Source organism: Lissotriton helveticus, chromosome 3_1 (genome assembly GCF_964261635.1).
Source record: "Lissotriton helveticus chromosome 3_1, aLisHel1.1, whole genome shotgun sequence".
NCBI lineage: Eukaryota > Metazoa > Chordata > Amphibia > Caudata > Salamandridae > Lissotriton > Lissotriton helveticus.
The window spans coordinates 1,112,876-1,132,621 of record NC_136061.1 but is presented as its reverse complement, the minus strand read 5'-3'; the positions used below and the strand labels follow the sequence as shown (position 1 = coordinate 1,132,621).

General features: G+C 50.1%; 1 protein-coding gene across 3 annotated transcripts in view; it reads left to right on the top strand.

Annotated features, from left to right (window-relative positions):
* The window catches only part of LOC144824365 (CD5 antigen-like), a 1,020,628-nt gene that overhangs the window by 701,696 nt on the left and 299,186 nt on the right, over positions 1-19,746 (top strand). The window contains exons 6-7 of one of the 3 annotated variants that reach the window (XM_078683475.1): positions 16,924-16,956; positions 18,479-19,111. The exons of 1 other annotated variant lie outside the window; for it this stretch is intronic. In XM_078683475.1, the coding sequence (XP_078539601.1) occupies positions 16,924-16,956; positions 18,479-18,975 (530 nt within the window). In that variant the 3' untranslated portion in view covers positions 18,976-19,111. Of the gene's footprint in view, positions 1-16,923; positions 16,957-18,478; positions 19,112-19,746 lie in introns of those variants that run through there. One more of the 3 variants, XM_078683476.1, reaches the window with a different exon arrangement.

Below are 19,746 nucleotides of genomic sequence, written 5' to 3'. Positions count from 1 at the left end.
AGTTCCAAGCCTACGGAGCAGGGCAGCAGGGAGGGGGGATGGGGGGGACGGTTGGGTAAGTCGGGAGGGGGGGACTGGGGATGAAGGGGGGAGCAGAGGGAGTGACGGGGGGTATCTGGTCTGGGTGGTTGGGACGGGGGGGAGGCAGTTGGGGGGAGGGGTTGGGTTTGTTTGGTGTTGTCACAACGGATTGCAATGAATGTACTACAGTGTGGTGCCAAGGGCATCGGGGCTCTATGCACAGTTCAGAAGATCTACCATTATGAAGTGGGACAAAAGCCTTAGAATTTTGAGTTGGAACGTCAACGGGATGGGGGACAAACTTAAGAGAACTATAGTGTTGCAATTCCTCAAAAGACACGACCCGGACGTGGTACTCCTACAGGAGACCCATCTTCTTGGTAACACTTGTCATGCACTTAGCAGATTTGGGTACTCCCTTGTTATCCATGCAGGCTTTACCTCTGGCTCCAGGGGGGTTGGTATTATGGTACGCCGGGGCCTTCCTTTAGTCGTAGATCACACCGATACTGACCCACTTGGTCGCTATGCCGCCATCTCGGGTAGATGGGAGGGACATAGGGTCAACCTAGTGACCAGCTACATCCCACCTGGAATTCAGACCCAGTCTTTCCAGGCCTTGGGGAAATTGCTCCTCTCCCTTCCGGAGGGCCAGCTCTATGTGGGGGGAGATTTTAATGCTGTGGTCTCAGGACATTGAGACAGACATCCCCCAAGGGACATACCCTCCTGCCAGGCCTGGTTAGCTGATTTTCTTGACACATTCGGCCACACCGACCTCTGGCGCTTCAAACACCAGACCGACAGGCAATACACCTTCTTTTCGGGCCCGCACCACTCCTTCTCCCGTTTAGATTATATCTTTGGGACCTTCCAGTGTGACATGGTTGTTCGGGAAGCTACACACTTGGCGCGTGGTATATCTGACCACTTCCCTCTATTGGTTCACCTGACGATCGGAGACCAGCGGGAGGGCAGAATAGCCCCGATTAATGCCTTGTATCTCCGTAACCCAGACACGAGTAAGGCCCTCGCGATTGCGATCGAACGTTATTTTGAAGACAACGAGGGTACAGTGGATTCCTCGGTTGTATTGTGGGAGGCGTTCAAAACGGTCCTTAGAGGGGAGGCCCTGTCAGTAATTGCGGGCCGTCGCAAGGAGCGAGAGGCACAGATGCTCAAAGTGGAGAGTGACTTGCATGAGTTGGAGGCGGCTGTGCTTTCTGGGAGTGACCCGGAGGGAACCCACCAGTTGCACCTCAAGCGAGCTGAATATAAGGCCCTGGCCACTGATGGTGGCGGAAATTTTGACCGAGAGCAGTCATCACCGAACCCCGTGAGGTGGTTAAGGAGTTTGAGCGCCACTACAGAAGGGTGTACAGCAGAGGGTCTGACCGACAGGAAGAGGACTCGGTTGACTTGTTGGCCGACATCCGTATGCCTGTCCTCACGGATGTGGAGAGGGACACTCTCAAGGCTCCATTTTTTGTGGAGGAGCTTAGCAGGGCCATTTGTGACCTCCGCTCTGGAAAGGCCATGGGACCCAATGGGCTCCCGATCTGACGGCCTCAGCCCCCACCTTAAGCGTATGTTTGAGGAAAGCAAGGAGCAGGGTCTACTACCTCGAGATCAACGGATGGCCACCATGGTGGCCATCCCTAAAGAAGGCAAACTCAAAAACTTGTGTGCCTCTTATAGGCCTATTTCTCTGCTGAATTCAGAACCCAAGATACTGGCTAAGGTTCTCGCTAACAGGCTTCTTCCGGTCCTGTCGACGCTGGTTCATCCAGACCAGTCAAGTTCAAGTTCAGGGATTTGTATAGCGCACTACTCACCCAGAGGGTCTCAAGGCGCTTGGGGGAAGGGGGTGCATTATTTATCGAATAGCCAGGTTTTAAGTTACTTCTTTAAGGAAATGTGGTTCTGGGTGAGGCGGAGGTGTGTGGGGAGAGAATTCCAGGTTTTGGCCGCCAGGTAGGAGAAGGATCTTCCTCCCATGGTGGATCTTTGAATGCGTGAGACTGCAGCGAGGGCTTGATTGGAGGATCTTAGTTGGCGGGTCGGTGTGTAGAAGGAGAGTCGTGTGTTGAGGCATTCGGGTCCAAGATTGTAGAGGGACTTGTGTGCATGTGTGAGGAGACGGAACGTTATTCTCTTGTTGACGGGAAGCCAGTGGAGGTCTTTTAGGTGACCGGTAATGTGAGCTTGGCGCGGGATGTCCAATATGAGTCTGGCTGATGCGTTTTGGATGCGTTGGAGTTTTTTCTGTAATTTGAAAGTTGTTCCGGCGTAGAGGGTGTTTCCATAGTCCAGTCGGCTAGTGACCAGAGCGTGGGTGACAGTTTTTCTTGTTTCGGTGGGGATCCAGCGAAAGATTTTTTTGAGCATACGAAGTACGTTAAAGCAAGAGGATGTGACGGCGTTGGCTTGTCTGGACATCGAGAGGGAGGAGTCTAGGATGAAGCCCAGGTTACGTGCGTGGTCTGTGGGTATGGGTGCCGTGCCTAGGGTCGATGGCCACCATGAGTCATCCCAGGCAGAGGGGGATGATCCTAGGATGAGGACTTCTGTTTTGTCTGAGTTAAGTTTTAGGCGGCTGTTTTTCATCCATTCGGCTACTTCTTTCATGCCTTCGTGGAGGTTGGTTTTGGCGGTGTTAGGGTCTTTGGTAAGGGAAAGGATCAGTTGGGTGTCGTCAGCGTAGGAGATGATGTTGAGGTTGTGTTGTCGCGCGATGGAAGCGAGGGGACTCATGTAAACGTTGAAGAGGGTGGGACTAAGTGATGATCCTTGTGGTACTCCGCAGATGACTTCGGTGGCCTCTGATTTGAATGGGGGGAGTCGGACTCTCTGGGTCCTCCCAGCGAGGAACGAGATGATGCAATCTAAGGCTTTTCCTTGTATGCCGATGTTGCTGAGGCGTTGTATGAGGGTGCTATGACAGACCGTGTCGAAGGCGGCGGAGAGGTCAAGTAGGATGAGGGCAACTGTTTCTCCGTTGTCCAGTAGTGTTCGGATGTCGTCTGTCACTGCAATAAGGGCGGTTTCGGGGCTGTGTTTGGCTCGAAAGCCGGACTGTGAGGAGTCGAGGGAGTTGTTGGATTCAAGGAAGGCGGCGAGCTGTCTATTGACGGCTTTCTCAATGACTTTGGCAGGGAAAGGGAGGAGGGAAATGGGGCGGTAGTTCTTGAGTTCAGAGGGGTCCGCTGTGGGTTTCTTCAAGAGTGCGCTTAGTTCGGCGTGTTTCCAGCTTTCTGGGAAGGTTGCGGAGTTGAAGGAGCAGTTGATGATATCACGGTGATGGGGTGCCATGATGGAGTCTGCTTTGTTGAAGATGTGGTGGGGACAGGGGTCGGTTGGAGAGCCTGAGTGGATGGAGTTCATTAGGCGGGTGGTGTCTTCAGTGGTGATTGGGTTCCAGGCGTTAAGGATGTTAGGGGTCGGTTTAGGTTCGGAGGTGGGTGGAGTGGATTGTTCTTTGGAAGTGTTCTCAAAGCTGTTATGTATGTCGGCGATTTTGTTTTAGAAGAAAGAGGATAAAGAGTCGCAGAGTTCTTGGGAGGGAGTGATGTCGTTTGAGGCTGTGGTGGGGTTGGTAAATTCTTTGACGATGTTGAATAGTTCCTTGCTGTTTTGGGCGCTGTTGTCGAGTCGATCCTTGAATGCTGACTTCGTGGTGGATCGGATCAGTTGGTGGTGTTTGCGGGTGGCTGTCTTGAGGGTGGTCAGGTTGTCAGTGGTTGGGTTTTTTCTCCATGTTTTCTCGAGAGTACGGCATAGTTTCTTGAATTTCTTAAGGTCTTCGTTGAACCAGGGGGCTTTTTTGCTGCCCTGTTTGGTTTGGTGGTTTTTCAAGGGTGCTAGTTCGTCAGCGCTGTGAGTGATCCATTGTTTGAGTTTGGTGGCCGCTTGGTTTGGATCCGATGGGAGGGCGGGCGGGTTTTGATTGAGCGATGTGAGGAGTTGGTCGGTGATGATTTTGTTCCAGTTTCTTCGTGGAATATGTTGTGGGGTTTGTGGGTCGAGGTAGTTCTGTAGATGAAGTGAACACAACTATGGTCCGTCCAATGGAGAGCTGTGGTGTGATCGAAGGAGATGTGTTTGTTGGTGGTGAAGATATGGTCTAGCGTATGTCCGGCTAAATTGGTGGGGGTGTCAACAAGTTGCTTGAGACCAAGATTGGTCAGGTTGTCCAGAAGGGTGGTGGTGTTGCTGTCGTTTTTCTTTTCCAGGTGGAAGTTGAGGTCTCCCAGTAGAATGTAGTTTTCGGAGGCGAGGGCATGTGGGCTGATGAAGTCAGTGATGACTTCGCTGAATTGTTTACGGGTTCCTGGTGGTCTGTAGATGAGGGTGCCTCTAAGTGTGGTCCTGGGGTTGGTGTGGATCTGAAAGTGGAGGTGTTCGGCGCTTGTAAGGTTATCGTCGGAGCTGGTCGTGATTCTGATGGTGTTCTTATGGACGATGGCGATGCCTCCTCCTGTTTGGTTGGTGCTGTCTTTTCGGATGATCTTGTAGCCGTCTGGGATGGCTATGGCGATGTCGGGCGCTGAAGAGGCATTCATCCAGGTTTCTGTAAGGAAGGCGACGTCCGGTGAGGCAGTGTCGAGTAGGTCCCAGAGTTCAGTGGCGTGTCTGTGGATCGAGCGAGTGTTCAGCAGGATGCACTTCAGGTGGATAGGGTCGGGTCTGTGTGTGGGGTTAGTGGATTTGGTGGGGGTCTTGTTGCAGGCGAACTTGCAGGAGTGGCAGGCAAATGGGCCGTGGGTATGTCCTGGGGGGTAAACAACCTTTACAACGCAACTTTTACAACGCACTACCATTACAACGAAACTTTTACAACGCAAAAACTTTTACAACGCATACCATTACAACGCATGTTTTTACAACGCAAGTACTTTTACAACGCATACCATTACAACGTAAGTATTGGTAAGTATATAATTATATTTAATATTTTATATGTTTTTTTTTTTTTACGTTTTCAGTTTTTGGGTAAAGGGGTATTTTTAGGGTTCAGGGTCAGTTTTCAGTTTTTGGGTAAAGGGGTATTTTTAGGGTTTAGGGTCAGTTTTCAGTTTTTGGGTAAAGGGGTATTTTTAGGGTTCAGGGTCAGTTTTCAGTTTTTGGGTAAAGGGGTATTTTTAGGGTTCAGGGTCAGTTTTCAGTTTTTGGGTAAAGGGGTATTTTTAGGGTTCAGGGTCAGTTTTCAGTTTTTGGGTACAGGGGTATTTTTAGGGTTCAGGGTCAGTTTTCAGTTTTTGGGTAAAGGGATATTTTTAGGGTTCAGGGTCAGTTTTCAGTTTTTGGGTACAGGGGTATTTTTAGGGTTCAGGGACAGTTTTCAGTTTTTGGGTACAGGGGTATTTTTAGGGTTCAGGGTCAGTTTTCAGTTTTTGGGTACAGGGGTATTTTTAGGGTTCAGGGTCAGTTTTCAGTTTTTGGATAAAGGGGTATTTTTAGGGTTCAGGGTCAGTTTTCAGTTTTTGGGTACAGGGGTATTTTTAGGGTTCAGGGACAGTTTTCAGTTTTTGGGTACAGGGGTATTTTTAGGGTTCAGGGTCTTTTTTCAGTTTTTGGGTACAGGGGTATTTTTAGGGTTCAGGGACAGTTTTGGGTTTATGGGGTACAGGGGTATTTTTAGGGTTCAGGGACAGTTTTGGGTTTTCGGGGTACAGGGGTATTTTTAGGTTTCTGGGTTAGTTTGGGTTTTTGGGGTACAGGGGTACAGGATAAAAAAATTAAATTAAATAAATTAAATTAAATTAAATTATATTAATTACAATTAATTAAAAAAAAATATATTATATACTTACCAATACTTTCGTTGTAATGGCATGCGTTGTAAAAGTACTTGCGTTGTAAAAACATGCGTTGTAATGGTATGCGTTGTAAAAGTTTTTGCGTTGTAAAAAATGCGTTGTAACGGTATGCGTTGTAAAAGTATGCGTTGTAACGTCATACATCCGTCCTGGGGCAGCCTCGTAACATTGTGATGTGCGTCTGGTGTTAAGGGCTAGGAGGGTGGCGAAGTCGTACGCTATGCGGGTGGAGAGGTGTTTGCGGGGGCCAGGGGGTCTGGTGCTGGGCGCGGTCCAGGCGCGGACGGGCGTAGACGGGCTTACCTTTGGCGCACCTTCGGCGTGACCTCTGCGCGTGAACGCTGCGCGATAGGACATCTGTCATATATAGATAGTGGAGGGGGAGGGGCGAGGGCGGAGCAGCTGGGTGGCGGGAGGAGGGGTGGAGATTCGGGGAGGGAAGGCTAAACAACAACAAACTAAACAAGATGGCAGTCGGCCAAATACAATGCAGGGTAGGGGCACGCAGTATGTTTAAAAACGCTAAGATACTTGGACACAATTAATCCCAAAGTGAAATGCAGGCACCACAAACAAAGCAGTGCGTTGCAGCGCGCTATGGACGGCTAGCGCTATGCTAATATGCTATTCAGCACAATTCGGACTAGCGCTACGCTTCTATGTCAATCTGCACAAGTTGAAATGTAATGGAGCGCTATGTGGCGATCTGGCTCACTAAGGTAAATACTTCTACAAATCAGGCGCAGTTAAGAGCAGGTCACGATACCACAATGAAGGTCGGGGGAGCAGCGTGAGGTGGAGCGACCGCTTCTGACGAGTCAGGACGGTCACAGAGGTCTCGTGGAGGGTCCGAGCCTGACGATCTGTGGGAGGGCGGAGCAGCTTTGAGGCGGGAGGCAGGGTGGAGATTCGGGGAGGGAAGGCTAAACAACAACAAACTAAACAAGATGGCAGTCGGCCAAATACAATGCAGGGTAGGGGCACGCAGTATGTTTAAAAACGCTAAGATACTTAGACACAATTAATCCCAAAGTGAAATGCAGGCACCACAAACAAAGCAGAGCGTTGCAGCGCGCTATGGACGGCTAGCGGTATGCTAATATGCTAATCAGCACAATTCGGACTAGCGCTACGCTTCTATGTCAATCTGCACAAGTTGAAATGTAATGGAGCGCTATGTGGCGATCTGGCTCACTAAGGTAAATACTTCTACAAATCAGGCGCAGTTAAGAGCAGGTCACGATACCACAATGAAGGTCGGGGGAGCAGCGTGAGGTGGAGCGACCGCTTCTGACGAGTCAAGACGTTCACAGAGGTCTCTTGGAGGGTCCGAGCCTGACGATCTGTGGGAGGGCGGAGCAGCTGGGAGGCGGGAGGCGGGGTGGAGATTCGGGGAGGGAAGGCTAAACATCGTAACACTGCTCTTAATCTCCGCCGGGTTCATGGCGTGTTGGGGTGCTGCCACACCATTTGAGAGGACGCTGTGCTGGTGTCACTAGACGCAGCCATGGCGTTTGATACACTGGAATGGCCATATATGATAGCGGTCCTCTGGAAAATGGGTTTTGGACCCGAATTCATTGGTTGGGTTCGCCTCCTCTACTCTGAGGCACTGGCCCAGGTGACGGTCAACAACAAGCTTTCTGAGGTGTTCGCCTTGGAGAGGGGGACGCACCATGGGTGTCCCCTCTCGCCGCTGCTTTTTGCTCTGTCCTCGGAGCCATTGGCTGCCTGGATCCGACAAGACCTCTCTATAAAAGGGCTCCGCTGGACGGACGGTTGGGAGGACAGAATCTTGCTTTACGCGGACGGCATCCTCCTATACCTCACGAGCCTCCGCAAATCGCTTATGGTGGCCATGGACATTTTTTCACGAGTTTCTGGAGAAACTCCGGCTACAGTATTAATTGGGGTAAGTCCGTCCTCTATGTCCTTCGCGAAGACCCACCGGTGGTGCCCCGCAACTGCCCGATCAAGATTGCTACAGATGGGTTTAAATACCTAGGGGTTTATATCTCCAAGACTGTGAGCACTCATTACGATAGGAACCTCTTACCTCCTTTGCAGCGGTTCAGGAGGGACTCGGCCGCGTGGCGGAGACTCCCATTGTCCCTGTTGGGCAGGGCATCGCTTTTTAAAATGATGGCACTGCCGAGATTCCTGTATGCTTTACAGAACCACCCTGATTTGGTGCCACAGTCATATTTTGCATCAATTGAAGCCTCACTCCGGGGGCTTCTATGGGCCGGTGCGCCCCGTATCTTCCTTCAGAAGTTAACGCTGAGCTGGTATGATGGGGCATTGCACTCCCGACATCCGCAAATATTACTGGGCGGCGCACCTTGCGGCCAACAACCAGGGCACATATAGTGATGGTAACGACCCGGGGTATGGCATGGACCGTTGGCTCCTACCGGGGGGGGGACTATGAGGCTGCATTATATTCTAAGCCTGGCAGGTTCCCGCTTACTGGCCCCACCAAACACTCGGTGCACATATGGCACATGGTGCAAAAGAAACTTGGGTGGGCCGACAGTCTCACCATGGCCACCCCGCTATGGGCTTCTGAATGATTGGGTAGCCTGAACCGCACCAAAGGGTTCCATAACTGGGAGCTGATTGGGATCTCCCACATTCGAGATCTTTGGGGCCCGGAGGGGGTCGTGCCCTTTGCCTCCCTACAGCAGACATGTGAGCTTGCCCAACAAGAATACTTCCGCTATCTGCAGGTCCGCCACTCTCTCCAATCCAACATCCTCCCGGGAACCCTCCCCCCAGCATCTTCCCCCCTTGAAGACAGACTGTTGGAGGGTCACCTTCCTGATCACGCCATCTCCCTCACATATAAAAAGATAATTAATAATTCCCCTGACTTATTGTATACTCTGAAAGGGAAGTGAGAGTTGGACGGGTTGGTAATAGATGAGGAGGAGTGGAACAGTGCGCTGGCGTCCCCTAAGGAGGTGGCCATATCGGTTAGGCTTCGTCTGATTCAATTGAAAATACTCCATCGAGTATACATTTCAGGAACACGGTTGCAACTCATGGGCCGTAGCTCCAACGGGCTTTGTCGGAGGGACTGTGGTGAAGTAGGGACGTTTCTTAATATTTTATGGGACTGCCCATGGCTGCAGACCTACTGGCAGCGAATACACCGGTGCATGCGCGAGGTTTGGGGGGTGGAGTTACGGGTGGAGGTGAAAAGATGTCTGCTGAATATATGGGAGCCTACTGACCTGCCGCAACGGGGTAGAACCTGGGCTATGCTAGGGTTTGTTATTGCAAAATGTAACATTGCTAGGCTATGGGGGGCGGTGGGGCCTCCGAAGATTGGTCCATGGAAAGCAGACATGGACTGGTGCATGCTTCAAGAAAAGACAGTTTACGTCGCCAGGGGCTGCCCACAGAAGTGGGTTGGTATTTGGTCTAGCTGGAACGAGTACAGGGGTAACATCTGCGAACCCCCCGTGACGGCCGGAGCTGACGAACCACTCGCAATGCTGACTATATAATGTATTCATGTTATTGTAAGGCTTATGATTTGTGAATTCCTGCGCTCTGCCTCAGCTCCCCTCTGGCACAATTGTAAATCCTGTAATGTATGCTTGTGATATGCACCACTGTTTTTCTTACACAGTTAATAAAAAGATTTAAAAAAAACAAAACGTAATGTCCATGACACGCCTCCCGCTCACAGTGTCAGACAAAGCAGTGACTTGTGCTGCGTTGCCTCACACCATATCTACGGGGTCATTTGCCACTGGAACACCATTAAAGGGGTGTTCAGGTGGTGCACTGTGCTTGCAATTAAGCCCCTAAGCGTGTCAGAAGACTTTATTGCTAAAACATGTAGACCCTCATTGAGGAGTGAGAGTTTCTCGGAACACATACACCACTGCTTTTAACACTTTTCAAAGGTTGCCGCTATAAAAAATATATCACATCGCTGGGCAACCTAAAGAAAAATTAAATTCCCCCTTTCCTTTTGTGAGATAACCAACCTCCCCAGCCGAAAAAAACCTGCTCCACTGTGATCAGGCTTTGAAGCACCCTCGATACGCTGGGTGCCTCGGTGGTATTCCAATATTGAAGCATGCAACCAGGTTGGTGGGCGCGGGGACTTTTAATAAAACCTAAAATATTTTTTTCCCACTGAGGGCCTCATTTATGAGGAATTGGCGCAGGGCAGTGCGGCACATCTTCTTTCTGCACTGCCCTTCACCAATGTGAAAGGGTAGGAATGCACCGTATTTATGAAATACGGTGCATTTGTGGCCTTTCCCCCTGTGCTCCACGGTGCCAAAGTAGGCGCGCTTGCACTGCGGTGCAAGGGTGCCTCTGCTGCTGGCAGGATTGTTTTGGTGTAGGAAGGGGCAACTCCCTGCACAAGAAAGAATCCCAAGAGGTGTTTTTCTCTTTCACATGGAAAAAGGAAACAACAATAAGAAATGAACATATTTCTCCTTGTTGCACCTGCTCTGGGGAGGAGTAAGATGTTGGTGCTGCCCCAAGTTTGGGTGATTAAGTAAATTTGGAGCAGCGTCAAAATCCATGGGTGCTGCGTGGGGAAACCTACAGTAACGGCCATGGAAGGCCTCCTTGGTTCAGAGTTGAAATAGAAGATGGCCTCTGAGTAAGGAGCTCGAGGAAAGAGCTCCTGGTTCGGGATGACCAAACGGTTTAAATCCCCGGGTAACCCCACCTTCCTCCAACCAGACTACCAGCGGAGAATTCAAGGAATTCAAGGAAATCAATTGACCGAAATCTACTTACCCCCCCCCCCCGGGCAGATACAGCCTGATTTGTGCCGAGGACGAGGAGCAGCGCCACATCTAATCTCTGGCGGAATCCCGCTGCACCCACGGATGATCGGCACCTCCACCCATCATCCACGACACCAGGACATCCATACCGGATCGCAAGGAATACGAGTGCTGCGGAACTGAACCCAAGGCAGCTACATTAATGCAACGTAATGAACTGCGGTAACCGAGGACTCCGAGGAAACGCGGATCGAGACAGACTTCCTCCAGCCTGTCCCCAAAATGGCGCTCACAACAGGACATCACTCCAAAATTGCCCAGTAACTCCAATCGCCACAAAGCAACACAAGGATAAAGAGCCTTCGTCTGTCGTCCCCGGACACTAGATCATCGACTCCAGGTTGCACCGAAACTTTTTAACTTTTTAACTGCTGAAACACGGACCGTGACTGACTTCACCCTGCCTGGCCTCAAGATGGCGCAGAGAATGGGACACCTCGCTGGAAATCGCCTGGCAACATAGTGATCTAGACTGAGAAAGAAGCCTCCAACCGTCTTCCCCCGCCATCTGATCTAGAACAACGTCATAAACGCTGAAATTGCCAAGATCGTGGAGACACGGACCGCGATCGGCCTCCCCTCCCTCTGCCTGGCCTCAAGATGGCGCCCAAAACAGAACATCACCCGTGAAACGCTCGGTACCTTCAACGGGCACAACACAAGGGAACTGCGCCTCCGCCCACTTGTCCCTCTTTGCCAGCAGAACATACACTCCCGGATTCTCAGAGAAATGCCACATTTGAAAGGACCGATCCCAATCACATTCAGCCTGTCTCTAATATGGCCCCCATGTCAGCTCATCGTACCTAAAAAACCGCAACAACAACCTGCGATGAACACATCACCAAGCAAGCACGGAGGTCCCTCGCCACAGCAACAACTCCCTGGAGTCACAAACAACTCCCTCCTCTTGAATTCAGCCCTCTCCTCTTGACTTAACAAAGGCCAGGATAACGAGAACTGCGCCCTGGATCCTCAGGTCCCAGTTGTGGTCGAACCCCGTTAAAGCCTCAGGTAAGCCACCCACTGGCACAAGACCGACCTCCGAACCTCTAATCTCTTTACTAGACTTACACCACCTTAACGGAACTCTTAACTCCCCAAGTCTACCCCTCTCTTCCCGGGAAAAACTGCAGCTCCTAGCCCATAACGCCCCATCAACTTCCTCTACCCCTCCCCTACTTAGCTACCTAGCGACCCCCCCCTTACCGACCACGTCCCCCACCTCTAACACACAAGACATAGTCGCCCCGGCCACGCTCACCAAGCTCTTAGATACACACACCCACATTATCAAGCTGACTCAATCCTCCCCATTCCCTTTACCCACCTCTCCCACCGCTAACACACAGCCCATAGTCAGTCCTGCCACCCCTACGGGCGACTGGAGTTTTTCACAGCTCCGCAAGGATCACTCACCCGGACTCCCTAGCCTCACTGCTTTCCACTATGACCATCGACTCCAACCCCCTGTCCTCTACCCTCATAAAACAACACGGTCCAAACTCCTTCTCTATCACCCCTCCACCCAGCCTCACACCTAATGCAAAAAAATCCTTTAAACACAAACTAATCAGGCAATTCCACGAATCCCTCTTCGCGGATGTCTACCACTGTCCCTCGAAAGGTCAAATAAAAATGGACCTCATCTTCCACATAGCCAGACCAGGCTACTGGATCTCTAACCTGAGAGAAAAACGCCTAGTCACCAAAACAACTAAGACGATTCATAGCTGCAAGCTCACATTCTACGCCTCGAATCACCTGCCCCACTACGGGATTACCTCAGTGACCGTATACTCCAATGGCACAGTCCTGATTCAAGCAAATAACGCCAATCTGGAGGCTTTTGATCTCCTATTCCCCTCTCTACTCGCAAACCCTGCCATGCCTGGTGCCTACCAAGGCCACCAGCCCCCTACGCTGAACAATCTCCCAACACCACCTCCCAGGAACACAGTCACCCCTGTACAATCCCCAACCCTCTCCAAGCCCCCCGAAAACGCAGACACGGCCTCGTCCTCCATCACAGCCCATACGCCAGAAACACTCCCGAGGCTAAACACCCCCCTAGCAGCACCAGCGGACCGCAAGACCAGCCTCAAGTCTCTCCATCCCCAATCCCTACTTTACCTCAAGAATAACCGCCTAGCACACCCCAATCTCCACTCCCCTCCACCCCAGACCACTACCCAAGCAAACTTCACTGCCCAATCAGACCCCTTAACTGACCCCAAAACCCAACACAACCCATGCATCTCCTGGCCCCGCCAAAGAGACAATACCCAGATGCAACCCTCCTCCCCCTCAGGAAGGGTGACTCTGCGCCTCACCCGTATCGAAAACCAAATCGACACTATAATACAAGGCCTGAATCTTATCCTCACCAACCTCTCGACACTCCTCAACCCGCCCCCAAAGACCCACTCCACCCTCTCCTATACTCACACCCCCCCAGGCCAACCAACTCAGCACTCCACACCAACACACACTACCCCTCCTCATCCCTAGACCGGAGACCTAAGAGAGCGGCGAAAGCCATGACCTGGGAAGAGGCGCTCGAGCTGGCCCCCTCTTACACAACCCCCACCACCCACCTCCCTCAGTCCACTATACAGGTAATCCCCGGTCTCAGAAATGATCATCCCCTTCGCAAACCCCCCAGACCCTCGATCTCCCTCATCACCATCCCTACCAAACCGATAAAAAAAGACTCCCCCGGACCAATTGCATGCTCATAAACTGCAGATCTGCCACCAAACACTCTACAGAGCTAGCAGAATCTATCCTCAACCATAACATAGACATAGCTTTCATCACTGAGACCTAGCTAAACGACTCCTCCCCACCTATCCTAGATATGCTTGTCCCCCCGGGCTTCTCCATCATCAATAAAGACAGGAAGGACCAAAAAGGCGGAGGCGTGGCAATTATCCACAACAACAACCTTTCAGTGGTCGAAAACGACACCTTCAACTACAACTCCTTTGAATGCCTTACGACCAACATCAAAACCACCGACAACTATCTACTGCAATGCCACCTACTATATCATCCCCCAGGTAACAACGCCATGTTCACGGAACAACTATCAGACCTGATCGCCGATTGCTCTCTCAAAGAGTCCAACACCCTCATTCTTGGTGATCTTAACCTCCACTGGAACAATGAGAACAGTGCCACAATAAAATCCCTAAACGAACTTCTACAATCCAACAACCTTACCAAACACTGCGCAAAAGAGACCCACAACAAAGGGGCAACCCTGGACGCCATCATCGCCCATCATGATGCAATTTCTATTGAACACATCCTCCCGGTAGATTGGTCAGACCACCACCTAATCCTATTCCACCTCACGCAACAGATCCCGTCCCTTCCCCCCATCGCAGTCCCCCCTACATGGTCCAGGAACCTATCACAAATCAACACAATCGAACTAGAAGAAAGAATAGCCTCCTCCCTGCCAACTCCACGGAAGGCCTCTCAGCTACTGAACTCATCTTACACTACAACTCTACCACGTCCGCCATCCTAGACCAATTGGCACCCCTAAAACAGAAAAAACCTAGGAACATTCCATTGAGAACCTGGTTTAACAAGGACATCAACGAAGAAAGGAGACATCTCAGAGCCACAGAACGCCATTGGAGAAAGAACCCCTCCTCTATCCATCGCGAGGAACTCAGAGCAGTGAGAAGAAGGTACAAGAAACACATCAACAGCGAAAAAACAAACTTCTTCTGCATTGCGCTAGACAAGGCAAAAAACAGACCAAGAGAACTCTTTGACATCATGAATGAAAAAACAAATATCCAAGCCTTCTACTATCCATGCCCAACCCTCCAAAACCCTATGTGATAACTTCGTCACCTTCTTCAATGAAAAAATAGCCAAGATCGAACTATCTCTAGACATCAACCCTTTTCCGATCGGCAATAACGACCTAACAGCAACAGAAACCACCTCTAGAGATCCCTCCTCTATCGCCTGGTCCTCCTTCGACCACATCCATGAAGCCGAGATCCTCAATCTAATCTCATCCTCCAAACCCTCATCCCACATCCTTGATCCCATCCCCTCCCAAATGGCCAAAGACCTGTAACTCACCCTTGCTCCACTCTGGTGTGAAATCATCAACAGCTCCTTAAAAACTGACATCATTCCTGACTGCCTCAAAGTCGGCCAGGTCACTCCTCTCCTGAAGAAACCAGGCCTAGAATCTAATGACCAAACAACTTCAGACCAGTCTCCAATCTGCCCTTCCTAGCCAAAATCTTAGAAAAATGTGTATTACGTCAACTTAACAATCAGATCGACAACATAAACCTTCTAGACCACAACCAATCAGGCTTCAGAAAAGGCTATAGCACCGAAACTGCAATCCTGAACATAGTGAATGACATCCGTAACTCCCTTGATTCAGATCAGTGCTGCTTACTCATCCTCCTAGACCTGTCAGCGGCCTTTGACACGGTAGACCACAAGCTGCTCATCAAGGCCCTCAAAGAACGAGTAGGTGCGGATGATGTGGTCCTGCAATGGTTCGCCTCCTTCTTTCAGAACCGCTTCCAAAGAGTCAAAATAAAATCCTTCACATCTGACCCTCTCTCCGTGACCAGAGGGGTCCCCCAAGGATCTGTTCTTTCCCCTCAACTGTTCAACATATATATGGTACCCCTCACCACCATACTGAAGAAAGCCAACATCCCTTTCCATCTCTATGCAGACGACACACAGATCTACATAGAAACCGCCTCCTTTAACGACATTCTAAGGCTCAACAACACTCTCAAAGAAATCCAAGACTGGCTAGGGATGAACCACCTTAAACTCAATCAAGGAAAAACCGAGATCCTCCTCATCTCTAACAAGGAGGATAACCCTCAAATCATTGAATGGGTGAAAGCTATTGATGCTCTCAAAGGAAATCTCACCCTGACTAACTAGGTAAAATCACTTGGATTCACCCTTGATCACAAAATATCAATTACTAACCACATAAAGAACGCTGCAAAGAGCGCCTTCCTCAATCTGAAGCTCCTCAACAAAATCAAACCACACATTCCGCAGAGTGATCTCAAACAAGCCACCCAAGCACTGGTGCTGTCCAGACTAGACTATGGGATCGCAACCCTAACCGGCACAGCCCTATCCCACCTAGCGCCACTTAAAACTACTCTCAATACAGCAGCCAGAATGGTCTCCAGTGCAAAGAAATTCGACCACATATCCCCCGCGCTCAGAGATTTAAAATGGCTCCCAGTGGAAATGCGCGCCAGCTTCAGAAGTTCAAACTCCCTCCTACTCATCCCCTTGAAAACCCGGAAACAAAAAAACGCAACCCGCTCTTTTGCTGGCAACGCTCCAAAGATTTGGAACTGCATCCCTGTGGACATCAGAACTACCCCTTCCTTTCCAGAAATCAAAAGACGTCTAAAAATCCTCTACCTCAACCGTGCATTCCCGAACTCTACCGCAACAGCTCACCCTGTAACCTTGATGACCTCAAAGACACTACCTCAGAGTCGCCCCTCTGGCGCCAGACAATTCTGTTAATCTTTGAACATGTATGAATCTGTTTGTATTGTCCTACACTTGTCTTCTCCACATCGACTGTAAAGCGCTCCGATACCCTCTGGTCTGGCCAGCGCTATAGAAAACTTCTAAAATAAAAATAAAAATAAAATAAAGAGTAAGGCAAGGTAGCAGCCGGCACTGCTTTGTCTTACTCCATATCTACGAGGCCACGTAAACCATGCAGAATCTTTTAATCACCTCATAGATATGATTGAGAGGCCTGCGTCATAGGAGCGTCAGAAAAAGGTGGCGTTACCCTGTCATAAATAAGCCCCTTAGTATTAAGGCCATCTCTAAGGAATTAATAAATAACTTGGTAGCGTGCTTTCTTTTCATTGTTGACGTTATGGGAGGTAGACATGGGAGGTAAACATGGTAAATATAAATGCCTAGATCGGTGGGGCACAGACGGGTGACCGAGTTTTTGTATGTGTGGCTCCTCACAGAATCTTGCAGGGGGGTCCTATGGTTTCATTACACCACTGGAAGCGTATTTTTCCTTTTCTATCTCGGGTGGACATGGTGGAAAATACGGTAATGCCTCCATGGAAGCCTCCCTGGAAGGTCGGTGGTGAAGGAGACCATAATAATACAGCTGATTAATGTTTATATCGCCAGCATAAAACCAAGGAACAATGTAAAAAATAATATCTTGTTATGTTTTTCTTTTATCTTTCCAGAGAGTCGTGTTTTCGACCCAACAGTCTTCAGAGGTACATCTATACGTTTTTTTGCATCCTTGAATATAAATCTTTTGTCCCCTCCCTGGCAGGTACCGTTTGCATAAACATAGGTAACACGTGAGACTTGTTACCCAGAAGAGCTATATCACAAACTCTCCATGTCTAGAGAGACCAGTCTACAGGCCAGAGGGGGGGATCTTTTTCACCATGACAACCTTAAAAAGTGCTTCTTACCTCCTAACTAGTTATTTTGGCCTTTCTGTGCACTGAAGAAAGAACGGTGTATGGACACCATCTCAGAATATGAGTCAGGTGAGACTGTATGTGCAGCGGCTCAAGGGGGTTCCTAGCCACAAAACTCACGATCCCCCCGCAGGACGGTAACATGAGACTTGAGGTACAACGGCCCGCACATTACCACACCAATCTGGAGAGCTACCGGCTGGACCGGACGCCACTCATGGGCAGTTGGTGGCAAATCACATTGGAGGGGTGCAAGACATATAAACATAACCAATACACATACTAACTCCTTCAGTTCTCATGACGGCTCCTGGCAGTCATGTGTCACGGTAGGCGTGTGCTCATGACGGCCGGGAGCCGTCAGAACGTTGTTGCTCCGCCCATGCGCTGTTAATTCCCTGCCTGTGCGGGAGAATTAATCAGTGGGTGTAGTTATGACGGCTCCCGGCCGTCATGCGCACACGCCCACCGTGATTTATGACGGCCGGGAGCCGTCATGAGTCCTTGTGTTCTATAGCATGTCCTCAGAGTGCGAAGCCCACAGGCAACTCTCTCATCCAATCAAGACACTGTTCTCATGCTGTTAAGCAGCATGAGTAAGGTGTCTTGATTGGCTGGAACAGGCTGGTTCCATGCTCCAAAAGGCACTGTAGGCCTGTGTCAGCTCTTCAACCCAACTATCCAAGACAGCCGGGTTGGAGATGTTTGAATCGCACATGTCAGTTTGGCCGTAGTAAGGTTGCCAGCCAAACCAACATGCTCAGTTCAAACTTACGTGGCCACTCCTCACTGCTGTCAATCATTGGCAGCAGTGGCGCACTGGCCCCGCCCTGCCATCGTACACTGGCTGCGCCATTGAGACCTACGCCTCTGCTCACACTGCACAAGCGTAGCCAGCTGGGCCCGGTGCCACTGCACCCGCTGATTCATTGATAGGTACGCCTCTGCTCACACCATACTAGTGCAGGCATGGCATCGCTGGACAGACCTGGTGCCACTGCACCTGCTGCACCAGTGCTCTGCGCTCATCTGAAGAGGTTTGTCCCTCTCTCACACTTCAGATGTTGAAGTCATCAGTTAATGTGAGGGACAAGTCATTGGCAGGTTCTTTAGAGCCTTATTTACTAGCATCTTGCGCCGCTGGTGTAACTTTTTCCCATATTAAAAGTGACGCATCGATGGTGCAAGGGGCTTGAAACTCAGCCCCTTCGTTTTTCATATATTTTTCTCTGCCTGCAAATTCTGCTTATTCTTCGAAGTGTTGACAAGTTGGGTGAGTGGCCTCATGATGTTCTCTGTTTCTCCGCAGCGCCCCTGTCGGTGGATCCGAAGACTGCAGACGGTACCCTCCTCATCAGCAGTGACGGGAGGGAACTTCGCAACCTCGGCCTGGGCCGCTGTGTTCCGGGGTCCACGGGGGTCAGCTCTGGGAGGTGGTACTGGGTGGTGAGCATGGACCAGGCAGTTCGGGTCCCGTATTGGGTCATGGTGCAGACCCACTGGAGGCTGGGGGTCGCCAGCGCATCAGTGAGCACAAGGGACAACTTGCTTTATGCCCTCCAGGAGGGCTTCTGGGTCCTCACCCAGGAGTGGTCAGAGTATAATGTTATCGATGAAACTGACAGAGAGCACCGTTTTTCTGGCTTGCTTTCCAATGTGGGGATCTTCGTGGACTACGAGGAGGGGCTGGTGTCTTTCTACGACGCCAACACAAATGAGCACCTCTACACCTTCACCGCCACCTTTAAAGAGAAAATATATCCTTTTATCTGCCTTGGGTACGGAAGACATGCTTATCTGCAGTAATCACACAAAGGCTAAAAATGGGTGCTTGATAAATTGTTTCTTTTTCATGATATTTTGAAATCACGATAAAGTCAAAATACTTGAAGTTGCTGAAAAGGGCAATTCTATTCAATAAAAATAAACAGATTTATCTAAAAGCAAGTTAAACCATTGTGTCTTTCAGTCTTTCTGAAACCGAGAGTGACCTGATTTCAACATGAACATCTCACTGAGATTAAAATATTAAAGTGGGAGCCGACGTCAGAGGTTGACCCAACCCGAGTAAATTCGAGGTCTCCTCTGAAATATTTACCATCGGAGCTTTGTGCCCAGCAGCAGTGACAGAGAGAGTGTGTCCTGGGCCCAGGAGAAAGGAAGGAAATGGGACCCTGAACACTGTTTGAACTGTAAAATAGAGCAGTAACCAGGGCCTCTGGGCCGCAGTGCAACTGCACCTGCTGCACCAATGGAAGCTATACTAGACCCCCAATCCAGTGTGTCCTGGGCCCGGGAGCAAGGAAGGAAATGGGGCCCCTGACGTCTGTTTTAACTGTAAAATACAACAGCAATGTAGGGATCTGTTCCCGGTGCCACTGCACCTGCTGTACCAATGGAATGCCAGGGAGAGACACAGACTTCAGAGAAACTTCAATTTGTGAAAAAGGCCACTTTATACTGAACTAAGCAGATCTCACAGGGACACTCCTTCAGTACCCTAATGTCATCTGTTTTTTATTTTTATTTTTTTTATGTATTGCTTGGAATACAGTTCCAACTATTTTCTTCACGCAG